Source organism: Urocitellus parryii, chromosome 14, assembly GCF_045843805.1.
Source record: "Urocitellus parryii isolate mUroPar1 chromosome 14, mUroPar1.hap1, whole genome shotgun sequence".
NCBI lineage: Eukaryota > Metazoa > Chordata > Mammalia > Rodentia > Sciuridae > Urocitellus > Urocitellus parryii.
Genome location: NC_135544.1, coordinates 2,765,287 through 2,789,272, shown reverse-complemented (window position 1 = coordinate 2,789,272; position 23,986 = coordinate 2,765,287). Strand labels below are relative to the sequence as shown.

At 32.4% G+C, this 23,986-nt stretch overlaps 1 protein-coding gene across 1 annotated transcript in view; it reads right to left on the bottom strand.

Annotated features, from left to right (window-relative positions):
• Positions 1-23,986, bottom strand: part of Wrn (WRN RecQ like helicase) — a 141,853-nt gene that overhangs the window by 68,212 nt on the left and 49,655 nt on the right. Inside the window, exons 13-18 of the mRNA XM_077792648.1 lie at positions 20,686-20,753; positions 20,300-20,408; positions 18,433-18,501; positions 13,297-13,379; positions 8,854-8,960; positions 924-1,111 (exon numbers count right to left, since the gene is read on the bottom strand). Of these exons, the coding sequence (XP_077648774.1) occupies positions 924-1,111; positions 8,854-8,960; positions 13,297-13,379; positions 18,433-18,501; positions 20,300-20,408; positions 20,686-20,753 (624 nt within the window). The remainder of the gene's footprint in view (positions 1-923; positions 1,112-8,853; positions 8,961-13,296; positions 13,380-18,432; positions 18,502-20,299; positions 20,409-20,685; positions 20,754-23,986) is intronic.

The following is a 23,986-nucleotide window of genomic DNA, read 5'->3' as shown; positions in this document are numbered from 1 at the left end:
ACCAACCCAGATGCCCTTCAATAGATGAACGGATAAAAAAAAAAAATGTGGCATTTATACACAATGGAATATTACTCAGCACTAAAATGCAACAAAATCATGGCATTTGCAGGGAAATGGATGGCATTAGAGCAGATTATGCTAAGTGAAGCTAGCCAATCCCTAAAAAACAAATGCAGAATGTCTTCTTTGATATAAGGGGGGCGACTCAAAACAGAGGAAGAGCATGAGAAGAAGATAACCATTAAATAGAGACAAGAGGTTCGTGGGAATGGGAGAGAGAAGGGGAATTGCATGGAAGATGATAGGAGACCCTCATTGTTATGCAAAATTACATATAAGATGGTGTGAGGGGGAAGGAAAAAGAGAGAAAAAAAAACATGTCACAGTAGATTGGGTAGAAAGAGAAGAGGGAAGGGGAGGGGAGGGAGGATAGAAAGGGCAGCACAATACAATAGACACTAGTATGGCCCTATGTATAAACGTGGCTGTATAACAAATGTGATCCTGCAATCTGTACACGTGGAAAAATAAGATTAAGATTACGTACCCCATTTGAATCAAATGTATGATATGTCAAGATCATTGTAATGTTTTGAGCAACTAATAAAAAAATTAAAAAAAAAATTGAGGAAAAAAATGTTACCCCCGCCCAAAAAGGCAAAGAGAATGATAAAGATTACAAATACTCCTATTCAAGCATCAACAGGGAATAAAAATAACAGAAGAATTAGTCCCTAACTTCAAAAATATAATTTTTCTCAAGTTACTGAACTGATTATGTAATATCACACTTAACTTGAACCACAGCTAGGTAAAATCTGAAATAAGTCAAACATGTATTAGAAAGAAATAATAAAAAAATAAATTTTTCTATAAAAAAAGAAATAGCTACAAAAATCCATCAACCATTAAATCCTTACCTTGTCTTTTTAACAAGAAATGGCTTTAGATCTTGAAGAATGTTCCCTGTTTTCCGTCCAACTTCTAAATATAGATTTGGTCGATCAAAACTAGTACAGGTAATCTGAGGATTGTTCAGTTTTAAGCAACGTACAATGTCTTCCCGGATTGAAGAACTTGCAGTTGCAGTGAGGGCAATGATTGGAACCTGAGTGAATAAACATGATTTTTTAAAAATGTTCACTAATTCTGAATATTTCTACTGCCTTCTTACAAAAAGAGTGCTACAGGAGGTACACTGTCAAAAATATCTTAAAATTACACTTTTTAATAAAAGAAAAAGAAGTTCCTTAACTGTTTTTCAGTCTTCTAAACACAACATTGCTTCTTAAAAAAAAAACAGAAATCATTTATAAGAATTAAATACAATTTACTTTGTTTTATTAAATTAAATGTATTTATTAGCTCGCTATCTTTCCAGTTATTATTTTGCACTATTACATCTATAAATAGTATCCATATAAGTAAGGGTGCATTACTTACTTTTTTTTTTTTTTTTTTGGAAAATCTAACTGTATAAATCAATGAGGTGTTTTCTGTGGGTTTTTTTTTTTTTTTTGGCAGATTGGTGTTTTAGTAATTTGTTTTGATTTTTTTTGTCTCTCGTGAAATATATCAGTTTACAGCTTTTCATATCTAAAAGCAAAGCTTCCCCTGACCTGGATAACCTCTTTCCAGTCTTACTAAAGTGAATCAATGGCATGGTATATATAATATTAAATGTGTATTATTAATTACTTCCTAAAGCAATGAAACCATACTCTATTTTCAGTCTAGCAAAGACTCTGAATTATATAATCAACCAAAAAGGAACATACCAGGCATGAGGAAAAACATACAATCTTTCAGAAATTCAAAGGCACGATAACAAAATATCTCCCATAAAACTACACTTCATATTTTTGTTCCTATTATATAAGGGAATCATACTCAATTATGCTATATTTCACAATCAGGAAAAAAAATGGGTTACATCTTAAGGTTGTTCCTAAATAATTAGCTGTTCCATTACCAGAATACAATTTTCCTAAAAATATGGTTTGGCTTATTACAGACAGAGGAAACAATGTCTCAATAAAATGTTTTTTTTTGGATATGCTGTAGCTATCACACAAACCAGCTTAAATAATTATCTTTTGTATGTAAAAATTTACATACAATTTACCAATTCGCAAAGAAGTGTAGAGTCTGACTCAAAATTAAAACAAGATACAAATTACAAACTTTTTTGTTACATTTGGAATTAATATAGATTTACTGAATTAAAAACTATCTCATCTTGGGAGATTTTATGAATGAAAAAAAAATAAAACCAACATGACCAATTAATTGCATCATTTTTATATTCTCTATCCTTAAATTCTGTAAAACTTTTTAAAAACTTAACCCCAAAACTAATTTAATTGCTCTCTGGCTTCCAATCAGACTCTTCTCTGAATTTTGAATGCCTCCATAAGGAAGTAGAGATAAATGGGCTAATTTAAAGAATTTAATTTCTCTAACTAAGCCTTAATATAGATACATTTCTGTGTTAATATATAGGTACTAACAAATATATGGCTGAGAATAGGGAAGTTGAAAAATTAGAAATTTTGGGCTGGGGTTGTGGCTGAGTGATAGAGTGCTTGCCTAGCATGTGTGAGGCACTGTGTTTGATTCTCAGCACCACATATAAATGAATGAATAAAATAAAGGTCCATCAATGTCTAAATAAAATATTTTTTAAAAAATAGAAATTACTAGGACATACACATTCTCACCCTGACAATAAAGCATTTCCCTTAAGTGCTTCAATCAACTTATTTATAAATGCACTAATAAATACTTGTTTATCTGCACATGCAGATTAAAAAGGGACGCTTTTTAGGATATAGCTCATAAGAAGAGAGGGTTAGGGCTGGGATTATAGTTCAGTGGTAGAGCACTTGCCTCACATGCATGAGGCCCTGTGTTCAATCCTCAGTACCACATAAAAATAAATAAATAAAAATAAAAGGGGAGGGAAGGGACCATTAAAAAAAAGAGAGCGGGGGGCTGGATATGTTTCTAAGAGAGATAATGTATCAGTAGACAGAAAATGCATTTACGAAAATATGGAAATTAAATGTCACATCTCCAAAAAGTTAATGGAAACATCAGGCAAAAGAGCACCACAGCAGTGAAACAAACCTGGCTTGGAATCAACTACTTGGTTTAATGTCTACCTTTAGCTGTGTGTTTATCTCTCTGAGCTTTGGTTTTGTCCTATAAAAAATGGCTACAATAACAGAACCAGTATCATCGAGTTCTTATAAACATTAAATGAGACAAAATATGTAAAATGCCAAATATACAGGACAGCAAAGAACACTAAAAAGCTTTCAACTGTAACCACCATTGTTACTGCAACAATTAAAAAGGTTTCTGTATGGAAATTTCACAGATATGGGCAGTAGTCCCAGATTTGCCACTGGCTTTGGCAAAGTGGGCTATTAGACCCCTGAAATTTAAAAATCCCCATTTGTTTAGAAATTCCCAATTCCAGTGACCAGCTAACAGTGAAAATGATTATAATATAAATAGTTACTCTTTTGCCTCCAACATTCTAAAAGTCACAGTTAAGAATATTGCTTCTGGGCTGGGGTTGTGGCTCAGTGTAGAGTGTTTGCCTAGCACACATGAGGCACTGGATTCAATTCGCAGCATCACATGAAAAATGAAGTTATTAAAAAAGGGAATGCTGCTCCTGCAACTAGAAAATAAAGTAACATAATAAAATTGAAGAAACAATAAAGATTCACTTCAAAAGTAAATAGAACCTATTCTTAGAATTCTGTTTTGGGTACTTTATGATGCTACGATTTTACAAAGAAGGTTGGGGATGTAGCTCAGTGGTAGAGTACTTGCCTAGCATGTCACTAGTGAGGCCACGGGTTCAACCCCAGGTACCACACATAATTTATAAGCAAACTAAAAAATAATATAAAGGCAGGTTATGAGAAGGGTGATCATACATGCTCATTTTACTGGGCTACTCTCAGTTTATATTTGTAGTCACAGCATAATTAAGAATTTGAACCCTTAAATTTTCAGAAGCAAACTGGATAGATGCTAAATTATACTGCCACCTAGTTGTAATAAGTTACTAAGTCTTAAAATTAATTATTTGAGTTTATTAAGTCTAGGTTTCAGGCATCAATTTTTGCCAAAACAAGCAACAAAATATAAAATAATCATGTGATTTTATAAATCTAAGAAGATATTTAGCATATATTTCCATAGTGCAACACCCAAAGATTTAGAAAACTATAACTATTCCATTTGCTTCTAAATTTGGGTCATGTTTATTTTAACTCTATATTCTATAATACACAGAGAATTTATTCCTTCATTTCAAATGGTTACTGAGTGTCTGCTGCATGCTTATCTTTTTTCCAATAGGTATTAGGAAGAAAGTAACACAAAGGACCAATATGTCTCATGGATTTCACAGTTCCCCCATTAATGTTACAGAATTTTAAGACTTCTGTAGAGTTTTATGCCTGGCTGCTCTTTCTCAAGGTTCCCTTTAATAATTACTTCCAAATAGAAATCTTTGTGCCAAAAGGTTTAGTGATATTTTTGCTATTTTTTAGACTTACTGAAATAATACAATAAGAAATCCAGGTTTATAACAGGTGTCCTAGTGACACTGGAATTAAAAAAACAGCACCACCACCAGGTGGCATTTCTCACCAGTTAGCTAATAAAGAGTATTCTTGAAAACACCAAGAGAACAACATTTTCTCAGCCACTGCTTGACAAACACCCTGTCCCAGAGGTTCAACAGAAGGAACATGCAATATTTAAATCATCCCAAGAAATGAAAATGATACAGTGACGTCAATAGCTAGACATAATAAAAGATTTAATTCCACCTGAAAAGTGTTTAAGAACTACATAAAATATTTAAAATTCCTTTTAAACAATCCTTCCAGTATCAAAGGCCTAGGAAAAGATTACAGAAAGCAATCTTCCTAGTTTCCAAAAGGTTGCTTTAAACCATTCTAAATTAATGAAAATAAGTTCTCTAGGGTACTGTGCCTATGGGATTTCACCATCAAATCCCTTCTCTATTACATGTACTATTAACACTATCACTATTAATCTTTCTGTATTATTTGTACCAGTCCACATACTTTATATTGTTAGGTATTATTCATTTGTGTGTGGGTATATGTTTGTGTGTGTGTGTGTGTGTGTGTGTGTGTGTGTGTGTGATGTTGCTGCATCAAACTCAAAGTCTCATGCATGCTAGTACTGATCTTATTTTTATAGGTATGAATATAAATTCTTTTACTATCTGAAAGCAGAAACTATGTTTTATGCCTCTTCCAAATCATTTACTATAGAAATTAGCAGAGTCCTTTGGTGTAACTATTTATTACCCAACTCTTTCACAGCTATCTGTGTAGGAGAGTTACTGATTATCAGCTTTCTGATCAGAATTCATTCATTCAATCACCCAATTATTTACTGAGCATCTACCATGATCCAGGTACTGTTACAGATTTTTTAACCAATCAAAAATCCCTCCTCACACACACACAAAAATATTCTAGTAGGTGCTCACAGAAAACAGACAAAATATAGGAAGTTTAAAAAATAGAGATAATAATAGAGATAAACACTATTTCTAAAAATAGCAAAGATATCTGAGGAAGATTTAATGTTGGGGAAGGAGGATTAATGTGATATTTCAAATATGGTGTAGCCCAAGAGACCTAAATGAGATGGTAATATTTCAGTGAATATCTGACAGAAATAAGGGAGCATAAATTAACTGGGTGAAAAGTATTCAGGAAGAAGGAATATCAGAGGCAAAGCTCAGATGCAGAGGTAGGATAGAAGAAACTCACCAGGCTGATGCCAAACCACCTACACACGGACTTCCAGTGTTCTGTATTTACAAAGTTTCCTTTGTGCCTCTTCTTTTCTTTTTTCTTTTTGGTACTAGGACTTGAACTCAGGGCATTTACCACTGAGCACACCCCCAACACCAGGATGAAGCTGTTATTAAATAAGATTTTGGAGATTCTTGGGAAGGGAAGGTCTAGTGGGGTGAAACTATCAAGAAGTCATTCTGAAACAGTTTGAGATACCTATTAGACATCTAAGTATAAAAATCTTCAGAAGGTAACTATATATCTTCATGAGTGTTTATATGTGTATGTATACCACATACACACAAGTATACACACATATATACATATTCTATAAATATTCTTTGGAATATTATATTTATATTCTATAAAATGTAACAAAAAATAATAGCATATACAGTATGGATGTACTGGACAAGTCACTTCCTAGGGAAAAATGGAGCTGATTGGAATGATTTTATCACATTGCTCAGAATGGTATATAATTTAAAACTTTCAAATTATTTAATTCTGGAATTTTCCATTTAATATTTTTGGACCATGGGTAACTGAAACCACAGACAGCCACACTGCAGATAATAAGATTTTAAGGAACTGCTTTACTGTTTTCCAGAGTGGCTGTACCATTTTCACTTTCCACCAGCAATGCATGAGAGATACAGTTTCTTCTCATCCTTCCCACCCTTTGGTGTTAACACTATTTTTTAAATTTTAGCCATTTTGATAGATATGGAATGATATCTTGTATTTTAAATTTGTATTTGTCTAATGGTGAATGATTTTGAGATTTTTGTTTAAGTTGCCTCTTTGAAGAAATACCTGATTTAATTGGATTGTGTTTAAATTTTTTTTCTGTCAAGTATTAGGAGTTTTAAAAATAAATAAATATATATGTATATATGTATGTGTATATATACATATAACATACGTGTGTGATATTATGTTATATATATATTAGATCTGAGTCCTTGGTTAGACATGTGGTTTGCAAATACTCCCTTCCAGTTTTAGCTTATCTTTTCATCATTTTCACAGTGCCTAAAAGAGCAAGCATTTAAAATTTTGGTGAAATCCAATTTATCAATTTTTTCACTTAGGGACTAGGCTCTACACCTAGCCATAGATGGTAAAGATTTTCTTATATAGTTGTTTTTCCTTAACTTTATAATTTTATTTTTCACATTTAGGTCTGTGATCTATTTTGAGTTCAATTATATAGGTGTGAAGTTTAGGTTGAGGTTCATTGTTTTCCCTTATAATGCTCCAGACCATTTGTTGAAAAGGCTGTCCTTCTTCTGTTGAATATCTTTATACTGTTTTCTTGAAACAGTTCTTGTCACAGAACAGCATACTATCCTGGTTTTCTTCCTTGGTTTTGCCTTAGTCTCCTTTGTTCCTTTTCATCTCTTTATCCTTTTAATGTTGGAAAGCTTGAAACCTTAGTCCTTGGACTTATTCTTTTGTACTCAAATTCCTTATCATCTTATCTAACAGATAGGGCTTTTTCTTTTTGCAGTACTAGGAATTGAACCAGGGGCTGCTGTAGGCTAGGCATGCACTCTAACAGCCCTTGTCTCCCCCCATCCCCCATGCCTCCTGCCCCATGCTAGGCATTGAACCCAGGGTTGTTCTACCATTAAGCTACATTCCCAGCCCTTTCTATTTTTCTGTTTTTAAATAGAGTCTTGCTAAGTTGTCAAGGTTGGCCTTGAACTTGAAATCCTTTTGCCTCAGCCTCCTGAATCTCAGGGATTATAATCATGCACCCCACCATGCCTGGCCCAACATATAGTTTTAATACTATCTATATCCTGAGAACCACCAGGTTTATATTACAGCCTTGGACTAATATTAGCAATATGTGAGTGTGATTCAGTTTCTCTGCCTCCATGCCAGCACTTGGTATTATCATTATTTTGCTATTGCTGGTTTGTCATTTAGTAGCTATCTTGGTTATGAGACCAATAGTCAAGATATGGCAATACTTGCAATGGAGTTTTACTCAGCCATAAAGAGGAATGAAATAATGGCATTTGCCAGTAAACAGATGGAAAGGAGAAAAAAATCATGCTAAGTGAAATAAGCCAGACTCAGAATATCAAAGGTCAAATGTTTTCTCATATGCAAAAACTAAAACAAAATCAGGGAAAGAAGGCAGTCGGGGAGGGGATCAGATATCACAAAGACCTAGGGAATAGCAATGGAGTTAAAAGAATAAGATGGAGGGAGAAAGGGAAGGAAGAAGATAAATGGGATGAATCTAACTAAATCATGTTATATTCATATATCAATATACCAAAGAGAATTTCACATTTATGTATATATAGAAGAAAGGAAATTTAATAGAGTAGAGGAGAGAAAATCAGGGAAGGAGGAGGATTGGAAAAGAAGGGGATGAAACTTGAAATTGAATTCCTTGCATGTATGATTTTGTCAAAATGAACGTAATTACTATGTATTATTATGATGCTTTAATAAAAAATTAAAAATAAAAATTATATGGCAGTGCTTATATTCAAATACCACTTATATTACTTAGTTACTGCTCCAGAAAGCAAGAGTACTAGTACTGGCAATTTTATTACAGAATACTGTTATAATTATTCTCTTTTACTATTAGTTATGTTTGTTAATCTCCTACTGTGCCTAATTTATAAATATATAGGGTTTAGTACTATATGCTGCTTCGGGTATTATACCACTGGGGCTCTTGGAACATATACCCTATCCCCTAAGGGGGGACTACTGTAACTATTATCTGATTCTTTCAGAAAAGGTTTGTCAAGCCTTGTTCTATGGTATTTCTCCATATATTATAGACCAACCTTATAAAGAAGCCAAGGTTAGAATTTTTTAAAACCTTTCCCCTGATTACATCATCCGTTTGCCCTTTGATAAAGAAGTCTTCAGCTTTTTGGCCATTCCCCAGATCTGAATGCTCCACTTGGTGAAAATGTCATTAAAAAACATTAGACTTGGCAAAGCTTACCATTGGGAGTGTTGCCTTTAGAGAGCTCAACATCCTGAATGAACTTCTAAAATCATGCCCCCACTCAGAAATACAATGAGCCTCATCCACAGCAATAAGTGTGATACCTACAAAACAAAAAAACAAAAATGAGAAAAATAAAAGTTCAAAAAGAAAAAAAAAATTCATCTAAATCAACATCATTCTTTTCACTTAAGACTATATAAATATTACCCAAGAAATCCCAAAATAACCCAAATCAAAATATTTGTTTCATATGAAAACATAAGTATAAATAGTACCAGATAACATTAAAAAAACACTATTAGAAAAAGGAGAAGGAAAGAAATATGGATAAAAGGCATAAGGATAGGGCTGGGGCAGTAGCTCAGCGGCAGAGCGCTTGCTTTGCACGCGTAAGGCACTGGGTTCAATCCTTAGCACCACATAAAAGTAGACAAATAAAATAAAGGTATTGTCCATTTACAAATACAAAAAAAAATTTTAAAGGCATTAGGATAAAAAAAAGAAAGAAAAAGTATGCATTAATTCAAATAACATATTTATTAAATTTCAGCTTTTATTGTTATTCCTTAGGAAAATGAATGACTTAAACTATCACTTATGAACCATCTCACAACAATGTTTTTTAAAAGTGGCCTGTTCTATTTTTCTGTGGCAACACCTTAAATCTTATCTCATGGATTAGCTTTCAAAAGAAACAGAAAGAGTATATTTCCACTGAGATTAAGTGCATCAGTATCCAAAATTGATCACAGATCATATTGCAGGAAGTTTCTCTAATACGTCAGAGAAGACAAGATGAAATCCACATTGTCTAATGTAAAAGGGTATGGGAAGAACTAAATCTCATTACATACAAAGCAGGTAAGAAAAAATATAATCTGGTCCCCCCCGCCTCCCAGCATTCTCTCTACTCTTCCCACACTATAGACATACACTAAAACAGAGTTGATAGTGTGTAGTATTACATGTCACTGCAAAACCATCCAATAAAATGTCTTCAGACATTTCAAAGTAAGGACTAATATTGGTTTTGCCCTCAATTTCCAAGTTAAAGACAAAGTTAACTTCCCTTTATGGGAGTACTAATAATGTTCTGCCAGGGTGGTGATTAAAAATATGTGCTCTGGAATCAGACTGCACAGATGTAAAATGTGGATCCACCACTTACCATGTGTATTTCCTTGAACAAGTTATTCAAGCTTTCCAAGTCTTGGTTTCCTTACGAATAAACTGTGGATGGTAATAGTACCTAACATTTCTTATAACTCTAAAGATTAAATAAAATCATTAACATAAAAGGCTAAAATAGGGCCTGATGCAAAAAAAAAAGAGTTTAATACAAAAACTATTGTTATTTTAGTTATTATATGGTCATTTTAATCTAAATCTTTTTCTAGGAATAAAAAGTGAAATATTAACAAGAAACACTGATCTCAAAGAGTTCACAATTCTAAAAAAGGAAATGGACATAAAAATAAACAATGGCAATTCGTTGAGATTGTACTAGCTATGATAATCTGAACAGAGCATGAAAGAAAAAGAAAGCAAATAAGCAAAGTAGGTTGATTAGCAAATTCTTTGGTTACCAATTGAACATAACTTGCCTATATTCATATATAAATACACCACCAGTGAAACTCAACATCATCTACAACCACAAGAATGGGATCCTAATTAGAATAAGTTATACTCCATGTATGCATAATGTCAAAATATACCGTCATGCATATCTAAAAATAATAAATAATTTAAAAAAATTAAAAAGAGTGGGCATGGTGGCTCACACCTGTAATCCCAGCAGCTCTAGAGGCTGAGGCAGGAGGATCTCGAGTTCAAAGACAGCCTCAGCAATGGCATGGTGCTAAGCAACTCAGTGAGACTCTGTCTCTAAATAAAATACAAAACAGGGCTGGGGATATGGCTCAGTGGTTGAGTGCCCCTAAATTCAATCCCTGGTGCCAAAAAAAAAAAAAAAAAATGCAAAAAAATTCTCTGGTTACTGACTGGGAAATTTTCAGTGTTACCACTATACTTATTTTGGCTTTAGAAACTAAATCAACCAGACTTTAAATAGGTTAAAACAAAGACGATGTCCTCCTGTATTTTAAAGTTTTAGTTGCAGTATTGATAAAGTAGCTTACAGTGGAGTTGAACCTTGTACACTACAATCAGTTTAGGCAAACTTTATCAACATACACTTTACTTTATTTTTGATGTTTTTGGTGCCAGGGATTGAACCCAGGAATGCTTAACTACATCCCCAACTGTTTTATGCTTTACTTAGAGACAGGGTCTCACTAAGATGCTATGGCTAGCTTTGAACTCACAATCCTTCTGCCTTGGCCTCCTGAGTCACTGGGACTACAGGTATGAACCACCACACGCAGCTAAAATACACTTTAAATGTACAAGTTCAAGTGTCTTGCCAGGTCCTAGACATATTTCATTTTGGCATACTGGCCTTTTAAGCCTTATTTCCAAAGTTAAAAGACAATTTACAAGTATGGTTGGTAAGGATTCTCCACACACAAGTATACTTGTATTTGTTATAAATTTAGACTACTTAAATAATTTAACATTTACCTAAAACTGATAAATCTGATTAGCTAAATGTCAGATGACTGTATATATAACACACTGAGTATGTTCTTTTTTGCAAGCATTTCACAATTTCCTACAAACAAAAGCCAAAGGAAAATATTTTTAAAAAAACTCATTTAATTTGTCCCTTTTAATTCAACATTGAGTCACTCAAAAAAACCATTTTCATCCTTCATAAGCAAAATGTTCTATGCTCTACTCTAATGAATGAGGGTTCATAATTTATACATTACAAAAACTAGAAATTTACAACTCTTAATTAAATAAATATTTACTTAAATAATTAAACTATTAATTCATTGTAATAGTATCACAGATATAAAACAAATAGTAAAGTGGAACAAAAATATCCAGACCACTATGGACACAGATACTTAACTTCTGCAATAAAACCAAGAAACATATGAAGTAGCTAAGCTTAATCCAAAGTGAAATATTAACAAGAAATTTCATACAACCTAAAAGGAGACATTTCAAATTCACATTAAAGGCAAAAATAGAATATACCAATAAGGGAGCTTAACAGATGATGGGAATACTCTTTGGTAATATATTTAACTCAAATATTAATATCTATTCTCATTCTTGGTTTTATCACATACTAAAAGATACAACTTTGTTTTCATTATATTGCTAGAAAACTGTTACTTTCCCTATATGTGATATTAATTAACAGTTGTGATATTATAAACATAACCTATTTGGAATTATTTCAATAAATAATTATTCAAATAGATCATACAATCTGGGAAAACTTTAGCTCAACTGAAAATTTGAAATATAATCATTTGCCATAGAAGCCATGATACAACTCACAGGTGGCTGAGCCTCATCATCAAAAAAACAACAAATTTTATTTATTTTTATTTTATTTATGTTTGTTTATTTGTTTTGGTACTGTGGCTTTAACTCGGGAGCTCTTTACTACTAAGCTATATCCCCAGACTTTCTTATTTTGTTTTTTATTTTGAGACAAGGCCTCTCTAAGTTGCATAGGGCCTCAATAAGTTGTTGAGGTTGGCCTTGAACTTGCTTGCAATCCTTCTGCTTCAGCCTCCTGAGCCCCTGGGATTTACAGGCATGCATCATTGCACCCAGGCAAAAACAATTTTTTAAATATTTTTTAATCTGTAGATGGACACAATTCCTTTATTCTATTTATTGATTTTTATGTGGTGCTAAAGATTGAAACCCAGTGCTTCACACTTGCTAAGCAAGCACTCTACCACTAAGGTACAACCGCAGCCTCCAAAAGTTTTAAGTATAAAACAAAAAATGGCATCAGATTTTGATTAATTCTGTATTTACATTTCCTAGTAAATGAGCTCTGACTTAGAATATCAAGGTTTTAGGTTTAGTTGTTCTGTAATCAGTCATACTCATTTATAATTAAAGGTGGTTTCCAACTTTGGCTACTCATAAAAATCACCTATGAACAGCTAGAGGTGCCAGGCCCCATCCTAGGCCTGTTAGATCAGAATGTGAAAAAAGGTAAATCATAATTTCAGAGAATCTAGTATTCAACATTCATTCAATGGTACATTTCAGTAACATTTCAAGCAACACACTCAGGGAATATAAACAAACAAGAATGGTATTTTTCACTCAAAAAGTTTGTAGTCTCTTGGAAAAGCTAAACAGATACATAGTTATAAAACAGGGACCCAATTTCTATGGCAAAAAGAATTACAATGTTCTAAGAGATAAGACAAGAAAAACACCAAGTTAGAGAATCAGAGATTCCTTGGAGGAAATATTTGAAATCCAGTACCCACAGGTTTAACTTCAATGGGTAACAATTCAGGAAGTATTTACAAAGATCTATTTGTCACTTACCAATATTTGCCTCAAGTTGCCGGAGTAGGTCCAAATTACCTGAACAGAATTCTGGAGTCATATATACAATCTGATATTTGCCTCTATAATAAACAAACAAACAAACAAATAAATAAAAACCAGAAAAGGAAACATACAATAAAGAAAATAACCACCTCAATAAGTTATACTTGAAATCAAAATACCTAATAGATTTTTAACACTATATTATGCCACTTATGAAAAACTACATGAATGCTATTCATGTGAGGATATATGATATACATTAATTCTTTGATTTCTATTCAACATATCAAAATAAAATGTGTCAAAACTCTTATCACAGACTATTTAGTACTAAGATGACATTAAAAGCCAGATACTGATTTCCAGCATTCGAGTTCCAAAATTAAAGTGTTCCAATTAAATGATCAAGCCTTAATAAACTTTTCACAATGTAATCCCAGCCACATACCACCCCCTTCTCTGAGAACTATAGCCCAGTATCCTTGCTCTCCTATGATTAAATCCTCAATCTTCATGTTTACTCTATGTATTATGCTTTCTTGTTTAAACCTTATTGGACATTGGAAAGACACTGTATCGAGGCCAAGCCAAAAGGTTTCTATCTTGGAATCTGGAGTTCTGATGAAGAAACAACCAGCCAGGTGAGGTAGCACACACCAGTACGTAATCCCAGCGGCTCAGGAGGCCGAGGCAGGAGGGTTGCAAATTCAAAGTTAGCCTCAGCAAAATCGAGGCACTAAGCAATTCAGTGAAACCCTGTCTCTAAATAAAATATAAATAGGGCTGGGGAATGTGGCTCTGTGGCCAAGTGCCCTTGAGTTCAATCCCTAGTACCCTCTCCCACCCAAAAAGGAAAGAAATAACTAGTCACTGCAATTGTAAAAAGAAGAGAGTTGCAGAGCAGCCATTTTCTATTCTGTAACAAGACAAGTTGAGAATACTTAAACTCTTCAGAAAGAAAAATGATGAGGACACATATGCAAATAAAAAGAAAGCCCTTCTGTATTTTCCATACCAAATTATAGTCGTCCTAAGTGGGGCTGGCTAATTTCTTTTTAGCTGGATCCATATGAGACATTATCCCTAATATAAAACTCAATATTTGCTTACACTAGTTGCAGTTAATTTCTTTTTCTAGGCACAAAGAATCATAATAAGACTATGTTTGTAATGAAGGCTAGGTCTTAAGCAAAATATTTCTAGAATGTTTTTCCCATTCCAGCAAATGAAGCCAGAGATGGAGTTAAATAAAATAAAACTTATTCTACATAAAAATAACTTTACAATATTTAATTCATTCATCCAACAAGTATTTGAGTGTCTAGTCCAGGCTAGGCATTGCACTTTCATTAGGAACACAACAAATGACTTCACTTTCATGAAATTAATATAGTATTCTAATTAGCATAAGACACAATAGAAATAACAAGCTCTAATATCATACTGCCCAGGTTTGAATTGTAGTTCTATTTCTTTTTTTTTAAATTTTTTATTTTTTAGTTGTAGGTAGACACAATATCTTTATTTTATTTATTTATTTATTTTTAGGTGGCACTGAGGATCAAACCCAGTGTCTCACACATGCATGGCAGGTGCTCTACCACTGAGCCACAATCTCAGCCCCTGCAGTTCTATTTCTTACAAACTGAGTGATCTTTAGCAGGTTAGCTTTAGTTTGCCCCAGTTTTTTTCAGTATAAAACAATAAAAATAATTATCAAGATAGCTAATTCTTTAGATCTCTAGATTCAAGGTAAAATAAAACATAAAAATCCCAGCAGGCATTTTGGTTGAAAAGGTGATGTTGAAATACTTAGGGAAATATAAAGAACCCAGAATACCCAAAAAAACTTTGAAGGAAAAGAACAAAACTGGAGGGACTGGGGCTGGGGATGTGGCTCAAGCGGTAGCGCACTCGCCTGGCATGCGTGCGGCCCAGGTTTGATCCTCAGCACCACATACAAAAAAAGATGCTGTGTCCGCCAAGAACTAAAAAATAAATATTAAAATTCTCTCTCCCTCCCTCTCTCTCTTTAAAAAAAAAAAAAAACTGGAGGGCCTTGCACAACCTGATTTCAATGTAATGAAGTAATCTAAACAATCATCAAGACAAAATAGATTTACAAAACAAAGAATAGAGCAGCAACAGACCCACATGTATGTACTCAACCTATTTTTGACGCAGGTGCAAAGTCAATTAGTAAAGAAAGGATAGTCTTTTCAAGAAGTAGACTAGAACAATTGGACATACTTGTGTGAAAAATAAACTGCAATCAATACTTCATACAATATTCAAAAATTACTAAAATATAGATCACACATCTAAATGTGAAATTTAAAACTATAAAACTTTTAGGAGAAACATAAAATCTTTGTGACCCTAGACTAAGCAAAGATTTCTTGGATGAAACACTAAAAGTAAATTCCATAAAAAGACTAAATTGACAAACTGGACTTCATCAAAATGTAAAATTGCAGCTATTCAAAAGAACTGTGAAGACAATGAAGAAAAGTCATAAACTAGGGGTATATGTGTGCAAAATATAAACAAAATAAAGGATAATAAAGGATCTGAATACAGAATATATAAATGACTATCAAAACTCAATAAGAAAAGCAGAGTGAAACAATAAAATTGACTAAATTATGTTGTGTACATGAATATATAACAATGGATTCCTCCAATATGTATAATTATAATGCACCAATAAAATAAGAAAAAAATAAGAATGGGCAAAAAGAATGATTAGATGTTTTCCCTAAGAAGACATACAGGTAGATATGAAAGAATGCATAATTAGTCATTAGGGAAAATCAAATTGAAAAACACAATGAGATCCAATTAAAATAGCTAAAATTAAAGACTGTAACATCAAGAAATGGTAAGGATAGGAGGCTGGATCTCTCTGGTGGGAATATAAAATGGTATACCAATCTCAAAAAGGTTGATAGTTTCTTAAAAAGTTAAACATAGATTTACCATATATTCCAGATCCACTCCTAAGCATATACACGAAATACTTAAAAACACACTTTCATACGAAAATTTGCAAATAGGCTGGGGATTTGGCTCAAGCGGTATCGAGCTCGCCTGACATGTGCATGGCACTGGGTTTGATCCTCAGCACCACATACAAATAAAATAAAGATGTTGTGTCCACCAAAAACTAAAAATAAATATTAAATTTTCTCTCTCTCTCTCTCTCTCTCTCTCAAAAAAAAATTGTAAATAAATGTTCATAGCACCATTATTAGTTACAGCCAAAAAGCAGAAACAACCCAATGGCCATCAGTGATGAACGGATAAACAAAATGTGGAACGAGTATACAATAGAATATTATTTAGACATAAAAAGAAATGAAGTACTGAAAATATTAAACTAAATTTAAAAAGCCAGGTACAAAAGACCACAAAACTCTATGAGTTCACCACACAAAATGTCCAGAACAGGCAAATTAAATAGAGACACAAAGTAGATTAGTAATTGGAATGAAGTAGAAAAGGAGACAATTGGAAGGAACTACATAATCAGTGTGTCAGTACCATTGGGGGTGCTAAAATGTTCTGGAAAGAGATATTAACACTAAAAGCTACCAGACTTTAACAATGGTTAAAATGGCTAAATTTTATGTTATATGAACTTAATCTCAATTAGAAAAAAGAAAGTTTAAATATATATCTACCCCTTCATCCCATCAGTTCATTCCTTGGTATATACCAATAAAATGAAAACATTTTATGTTCAAACAAAGACTGATGTACAAAAGTTCATAAGCTTTATTTGTAATAGATCAAAAATGGAAACAATACAAATATCAACAGGTGATTGGAAAAACTACAATATATCCATATACTGTAATCTACTTGATTGTAATTAGCTATTAATAAATGTTAATGCATAAACAAATCTCAAAACAAATATGCTCTATTATTTAAACCAGACAAAAAAGAGCATATAATACATGGATGATTCTGTTTACATACAATTTTAGAAAATGCAAACTAGTTAATAGTGACAGTAGATCAACAGTTACTTGATGACTAGGGTGGGAAAGGCAGAGACAGGAAGAAAGGTACGGTATGAGTAAACTTTGCATGTAATGGATATGTTCATTATATGGACTATGATGATGATTTTTCTAGGTATATGTATACATCAAAACTTATTTAGTTATATATTTTTCAATAGGTAAAAATTATTATATATGAATTATATCTCAATAAAAGGAATAAAAATGTTTTTAAAAACAAAACAGATGTTCACAAATGACTATTATAATAATGTTTTAATTAGCTTTATTATTCATAGCCCAAAACCAGAAATAGCTTAGATATCCATCAATGAAGAAATGTAAAAACAAACTTTTTTATATAATGAAATATAACTCAGAAATTTTAAACAAACACTATTGCCACATGCAACAACATAAAGGAAATCACAAGAAGATTATGCTGAATGAAAAAAAATCTTACACTAAAGAGTTCATATTGTCTGATTCCAATTACATGAAACTCAAAGAAGACAAAATTAAACTGTGGTAGGGAAAATTAGAACAGTGCTTTGCCTCAGGATATAAGATTGGAAGGATAGACTTGGAAGGGACATGAAGAAATCTTCCAAAATAACAGTAATATTCAATTATCTTGATGGGATTTGGGTTACTCAGTAAATATACATATGTAAATTCATATATACATATACTAAAAATACATGCATGTTTTTGTGCATATCAGAAATGATATTCTTCTTAAAAATGAATCATGATAGAAATGGTGGGACAAGAGACCCAGAATACAGTCCCTTCTCAGCCACAAATTAATTGAGTGGTTTTTGGGAAATGATTTACCTCTGGGCCTCAATTTTCTCATCTATAAAATGAAACAAATCTAGATATTCTCCAAATTCTCTTTTAAAATCAAAATTTTATAATTCAATGCTAATCTAAGAACTAAAAATAATAGATATCTTAAGTTTTGAAGATTTTTAAATTAATAATTCTCAAATAAACTATAAAAAGAAAGCATGTTTAAAATCATGGCCATTTTATTCAAGGATTCAGTAAATTTTTTGTGTGTACAAAATTCTCCCACACAGACAACTGACCACATGAAATCATATAAATTACTCACAATTTAACATCTTCGAGAACATTTTTTGATTGTGCTGATCCAAGAAAACAGGATGGAACTTTGGACATTCTATGAGAAGAAAGACAAATATTCTAGAGCAATGTCTATAGTACAAATATTAACATCATTTTTAATTGAGAAGGAATAAAAAAACATGATAATGTGTTACTCCTTGTCTTTGAAATCTCACTTTTTATGGTGAACTAAATTAATACAACCACTATGGAAATCAGAATAGAGGCTCCTCAAAAGACTAGGCATGGAATCACCATATGACCCAGCTATACTACTCCTCAGCATTTAATTCTTTAGGAATTAAAGTCATCATACTACAGTGATACAAACATACCCATGTTTATAGCAGGCAATTCACAGTAGCCAAATTGTGGAACCAGCCTAGGTGTCCATCAATAGATGAATAGATAAAGAAAATGTGGCATACATACAAATGGAGTTTCATTAAACCATAAAGAAAAATGAACTTATGTCATTTGGAGGAAAATGAATAGAAATAAAGACCATTATGTCAAGGGTCATATGTTTTCTTTTAAATGTAGAAACTACAGAAGAAAAAGGAAAAGAAAGGTGGGGGCAGATCTCATGAAATCAGAATAAAGATCAGTAGGGGAAAAGGACAGGGTTGGGAGGAGAAGAGTGAGGGGAGAAGTTCTACTGAGTGATATTGGGCAAATCATATTGTTATATTGTGTGCATGTACAAATATGTAACAAATCTCATCATTATGACAACTATAATGCATCAATAAAAATGTGGAAAAAGAGACATATTAAGCTTTTTAAAACTTAAAAACCAAAAAGAAATTCTCTTTTTATACCTCACTAACTTGATAAATTTTTTCAAGGGCTATATCAGAAAGTAGTTGTTAAAGAGAGTCTTTAAAAAAAAGATTTGAAAGCTCAGGTTGAAGAAGTTGGAAAGGTTTTAACAGATTAAAAGATACACTTTTACATATATACTTCATACCAAGCTAAAGAATATGAGTAACGGAGCTGGGGTTGTAACTCAGAGGTAGAACGCTCGCCTAGCGGGTGCAAGTCCCTGGGTTCAATCCTCAGCACCACATAAAAATAAATAAATAAAAACAAAGGTATTGTATACAACTAAAAGAAATAAATATTTTTTAAAACAACAATATGGAGGGGGCAGGGGATTAGCAAGGATGGTGGAATGTGATAGACATCATTATCCAAAATACATATATGAAGACACGAATTAGGTGTCAACATACCTTATATACAAACAGAGGTATGAAAAATTGTGATATATATGTGTAATAAGAATTGTAATGCATTCCACTGTCATTTTTTAAATCAATAAAAAAGAAAAAAATAAAATAAAATAAATTAAAAAATAAAAATAAAAATAGGTGGTGTTCCAAATGGATAAGTGCCCACATCAGTAATCTTCCAGAATTAGCTTATCCATCCTGGATTTGATTTTCTGAATAGAATCCAAATATCAATAGCATCAACAAGCAGATTTGAAAATTCAATAAAAACATACTATTATTTAAAAAAAAAGAATATGAGTAACAGAACTAGAAGAGAATTTTGAAACAGTCAATATAAACTGGCATAATATAATAATGCTTTTTCAGAAAATTTTCGCAAGGCCACCTGATAGCCTTGAATTACAGAGAACTCAATACAGAAAATCAAGGTTGGACATGTATGTAGCACAGTGGTAGTGGAGCCTTAAAAAAAAAAAAAAAGCCCTTCCTCCAAAGTGTCACTTACTTTTAGAAAAGCATTAGTATGAACTAAATTTTAACATACATGATACATCAGATGTTTCACTCATAGAATAAAAGAAGAGGGAAAGATGTGGCAATGCAAACATTACTTACTCCAGCTGGAGCACTTGGTCTTCCATCAAAGAAATAAGAGGTGAAATGACAATGCCAATCTTGCCTATATAAACAGGTGGGTACTGGAAACACAAACTTTTTCCATATCCTTGAAATTAAAAAAAATATACTCATAGAAAAAAATTAATCCTTGATATTTTAATCTTCTTCTTAAAAGGCACTTGCATAGCTGAATGATCATATTAACATTTCATCTTCCTCAAAGATAATTCATGCATAAATTTGTGCAATCATCCCCTATATCAAGTCTTACATATTTTATAGCAATTCTATTTGTATTTTGAGAATTTAATGAGAAATTAAACATTTTTAAATCTTCAAGTTTTATTTTTCAAAAGACAGGTTACTTGCTTAGTATAACTTACCAGTTGCCATGACAACAACATTATCTCTTCTTTCTTCCAATACAGAATGAATAACTTTCCACTGAACCCTTGAAGGTAAAAAGCATAAAGCTATTTTATTAATAAGATGACACTAAATGGATAAAGTTAAAACCTATTTAATCTTTTTACTTCTGTTAAAAAATGTCTTTTATACTTTTGAGCTTCATGTACAAATAGGTTCATAATCTAGATCTTTAAAACAAAGAACTTCATTTGATCAACTTCCCATTCAGGTTGACTGAAAAACTAGGAGTTTCCATTTGGTATATGTATTAAATGTTGTTACATATATACAAAACATAAAATGAATTTCAAGCTTTATACTAGATATTCAAAAGAACAATGCTTTAAACAAAAGAAATGTTTAGGTTTAAAATGAAAGAACTTTGAGACCATATATTATGCCACAAAGGAACTCTTAGCAAATATAAAAAAAAAGTCAAGATACTACCCTGCATTCTATCAGATCATAATGGAATGAAATTAAAATTAATGATAAATTAAAAAATAAAAGCTATTCCAACACCTGGAGATTAAATAATATGCTACTGAATGAATAATGGGTTGCAAAAGACATCAAGGAGGAGATTAAAAAATTCTTAGAGGTGAATGAGAACACAGATACAACATATCAAAATCTCTGGGACACTACAAAGGCAGTTCTAAGAGGAAACCTCACTGCCTGGAGTTCATTCCTTAAACAAAGAAAAAGTCAACAAATAAATGACTTAACATTACATCTCAAAGCCCTAGAAAAAGAAGAACAAATAAACATTAAAAGCAGTAGAAGACAGGAAATAATTAAAATTAGAGCCTTGAATTACAAGCTACAGAGAAAAAATAAATAAAATTAGAGCAGAAATCAATGAAATTGAAACAGAAAAAACTGAAAAAATTAACAAAATAAAAAGTTGGTTCTTTGAAAAAATAAATAAAACTGACAAACCCTTAGCCATGCTAACGAAGAGAAGAAGAGAGAAAACTCAAATCATTAACATACGTGATGAAAAAGGAAATATCACAACAGACACTACAAAAATATAAAAGATAATGAGAGATTATTTTTGAAAACTTGTACTCCAATAAAATACACAATATTGAAGGCATCGACAAATTTCTAGTCATATGATTTGCCCAAATTAAATCAGGATGATATACACAATTTAAACAGATCAATTTCACGCAATGAAATACAAGACACCATCAGAAGCCTACCAACCAAGAAAAGCCCAAGACCAGATGGATATACAGCCAAGTTCCTCAAGACCTTTAAAGTAGAACCAATACCAATACTCCTCAATTTATTTCAGGAAATCGAAAAAGAGGGAGCACTTCCAAAATCATTCTATGAAGCCAATATCACCCTGATTCCAAAACCAGACAAAGACACATAAAAAAAAAAAAACTTCAGACCAATCTCTAATGAACATAAATGCAAAAATTCTCAATAAAATTCTGACAAATCAAATACAAAAACATATCAAAAAGATAGTACACCACAATCAAGTGGGGTTCATCCCAGGGATGCAAGTTTGGTTCCACATGTGCAAATCAATAAACATAATTCATCACATCAATAAACTTATAAGATAAGAATCATATGATCATCTCAATAGATGCAGAAAAAGCATTCAACAAATTACAGCACCCGTTCATGTTCAAAACACTAGAAAAACTAAAGATAACAGGAACATATCTCAACATCATAAAAGCTATCTACACTAAGCCCCAGGCCAACATCATTCTAAATGGAGAAAAATTGAAAGCATTCCCTCTAAAAACTGGAACAAGACAGGGATGCCCTCTTTCACCACTTCAATTTAACATAGTTCTTGAAACTCTAACCAGAGCAATCAGAAAGAAAAAAGAAATTAAAGAGATACGGACAGATATAAAAGAACTCAACTTAGCACTACTGCTATGATTCTATACATAGAAGACCCCAAAAATTTCACCAGAAAACTTCTAGAACTAATAAATGACTTCAGCAAAGGAACAGGATACAAAATCAATACCCATAAATCAAAGGCATTTCTGTATGTTAGTGACAAATCCTCTGAAAGGGAAACAAGGAAAACTACCCCATTTACAACAGCCTAAATAAAATAAAATAAAATACTTGGGAATCAACTTAATGAAACAGGTGAAAGATGCCTACAATGATAACAACAGAATGCTAAAGAAAGAAATTTTAAAAGACCTTAGAAGATGAAAAGATCTACCTTGTTCTTGGATAGGCAGACTTAATATTGTCAAAATGACCACACTACCAAAAGCATTATACAGATTTAATACAATTCCAATCAAAATCCCATTGACATTCCTCATAGATAGAAAAACCAGTTATGAAATTCATCTGGAAAAAACAGAATAGCTAAAGCATCCTTAGCAAGAAGAATGACGCAAGTAGCATCACTATGCAAGACATTAAACTATATTTCTATATACACAGAAATAGTAACAAAAACAACATGGTATTGGCACCAAAACAGACTTGTAGACCAATGGTACAGAATAGAGGTCACAGAGACTAACCCACATAATTACAATTATCTTATATTAGGCAAAAGCTCCAAAAATGTACATTATAGAAAAGATAATCTCTTCAACAAATGGTGCTGGGAAAACTGGAAATCCATAGGGAACAAAATGAAATTCTCTCTCATATGCACAAAATTCAACTCAAAGTTTAATTCCCAAAGACCTAGGAATTAAACTAAAGATTCTGCATCTATTAGAAAAAGTAGACCCAAATCTCCATCATGATGGATTAGGCCCCAACCTCCTTAATAAGAATCCTATGTCAAGAATCAATAAATGGGATGAATTCAAACTAAAAAGCTTCTTCTCCGCAAAAGAAACAGTGAGGTGAGTAGAGAGCCTACAAAATAGGAGCAAATTTTTACCCCTCACACACCAGATAGGGTTCTAATCTCTAGGATATATAAAGAACTCAAAAATCAACTCAAAAAAAACACCAAAAAAACAAATAACCCAATCAATAAATGGGCCAAGGAACTGAACAGACACCTCTCAGAAGAAGACATACAATCAGTCAAAAAATATATGAAAAAGTGTTCAACATCCCTAGGAAATAGAGAAATGCAAATCAAAACTACTCTAAGATTTCATCTGGCTTAGTCAGAATGGCAGCTATTAAGAACACAAACAATAAGTATTGGTGAGGATGTGGGGGGTAAAGGCACACTCATACATTGCTGGTGGGACTGCAAACTGGTCCAGCCAATATGGAAAGCAGTATGGAGAATCCTTGGAAAAC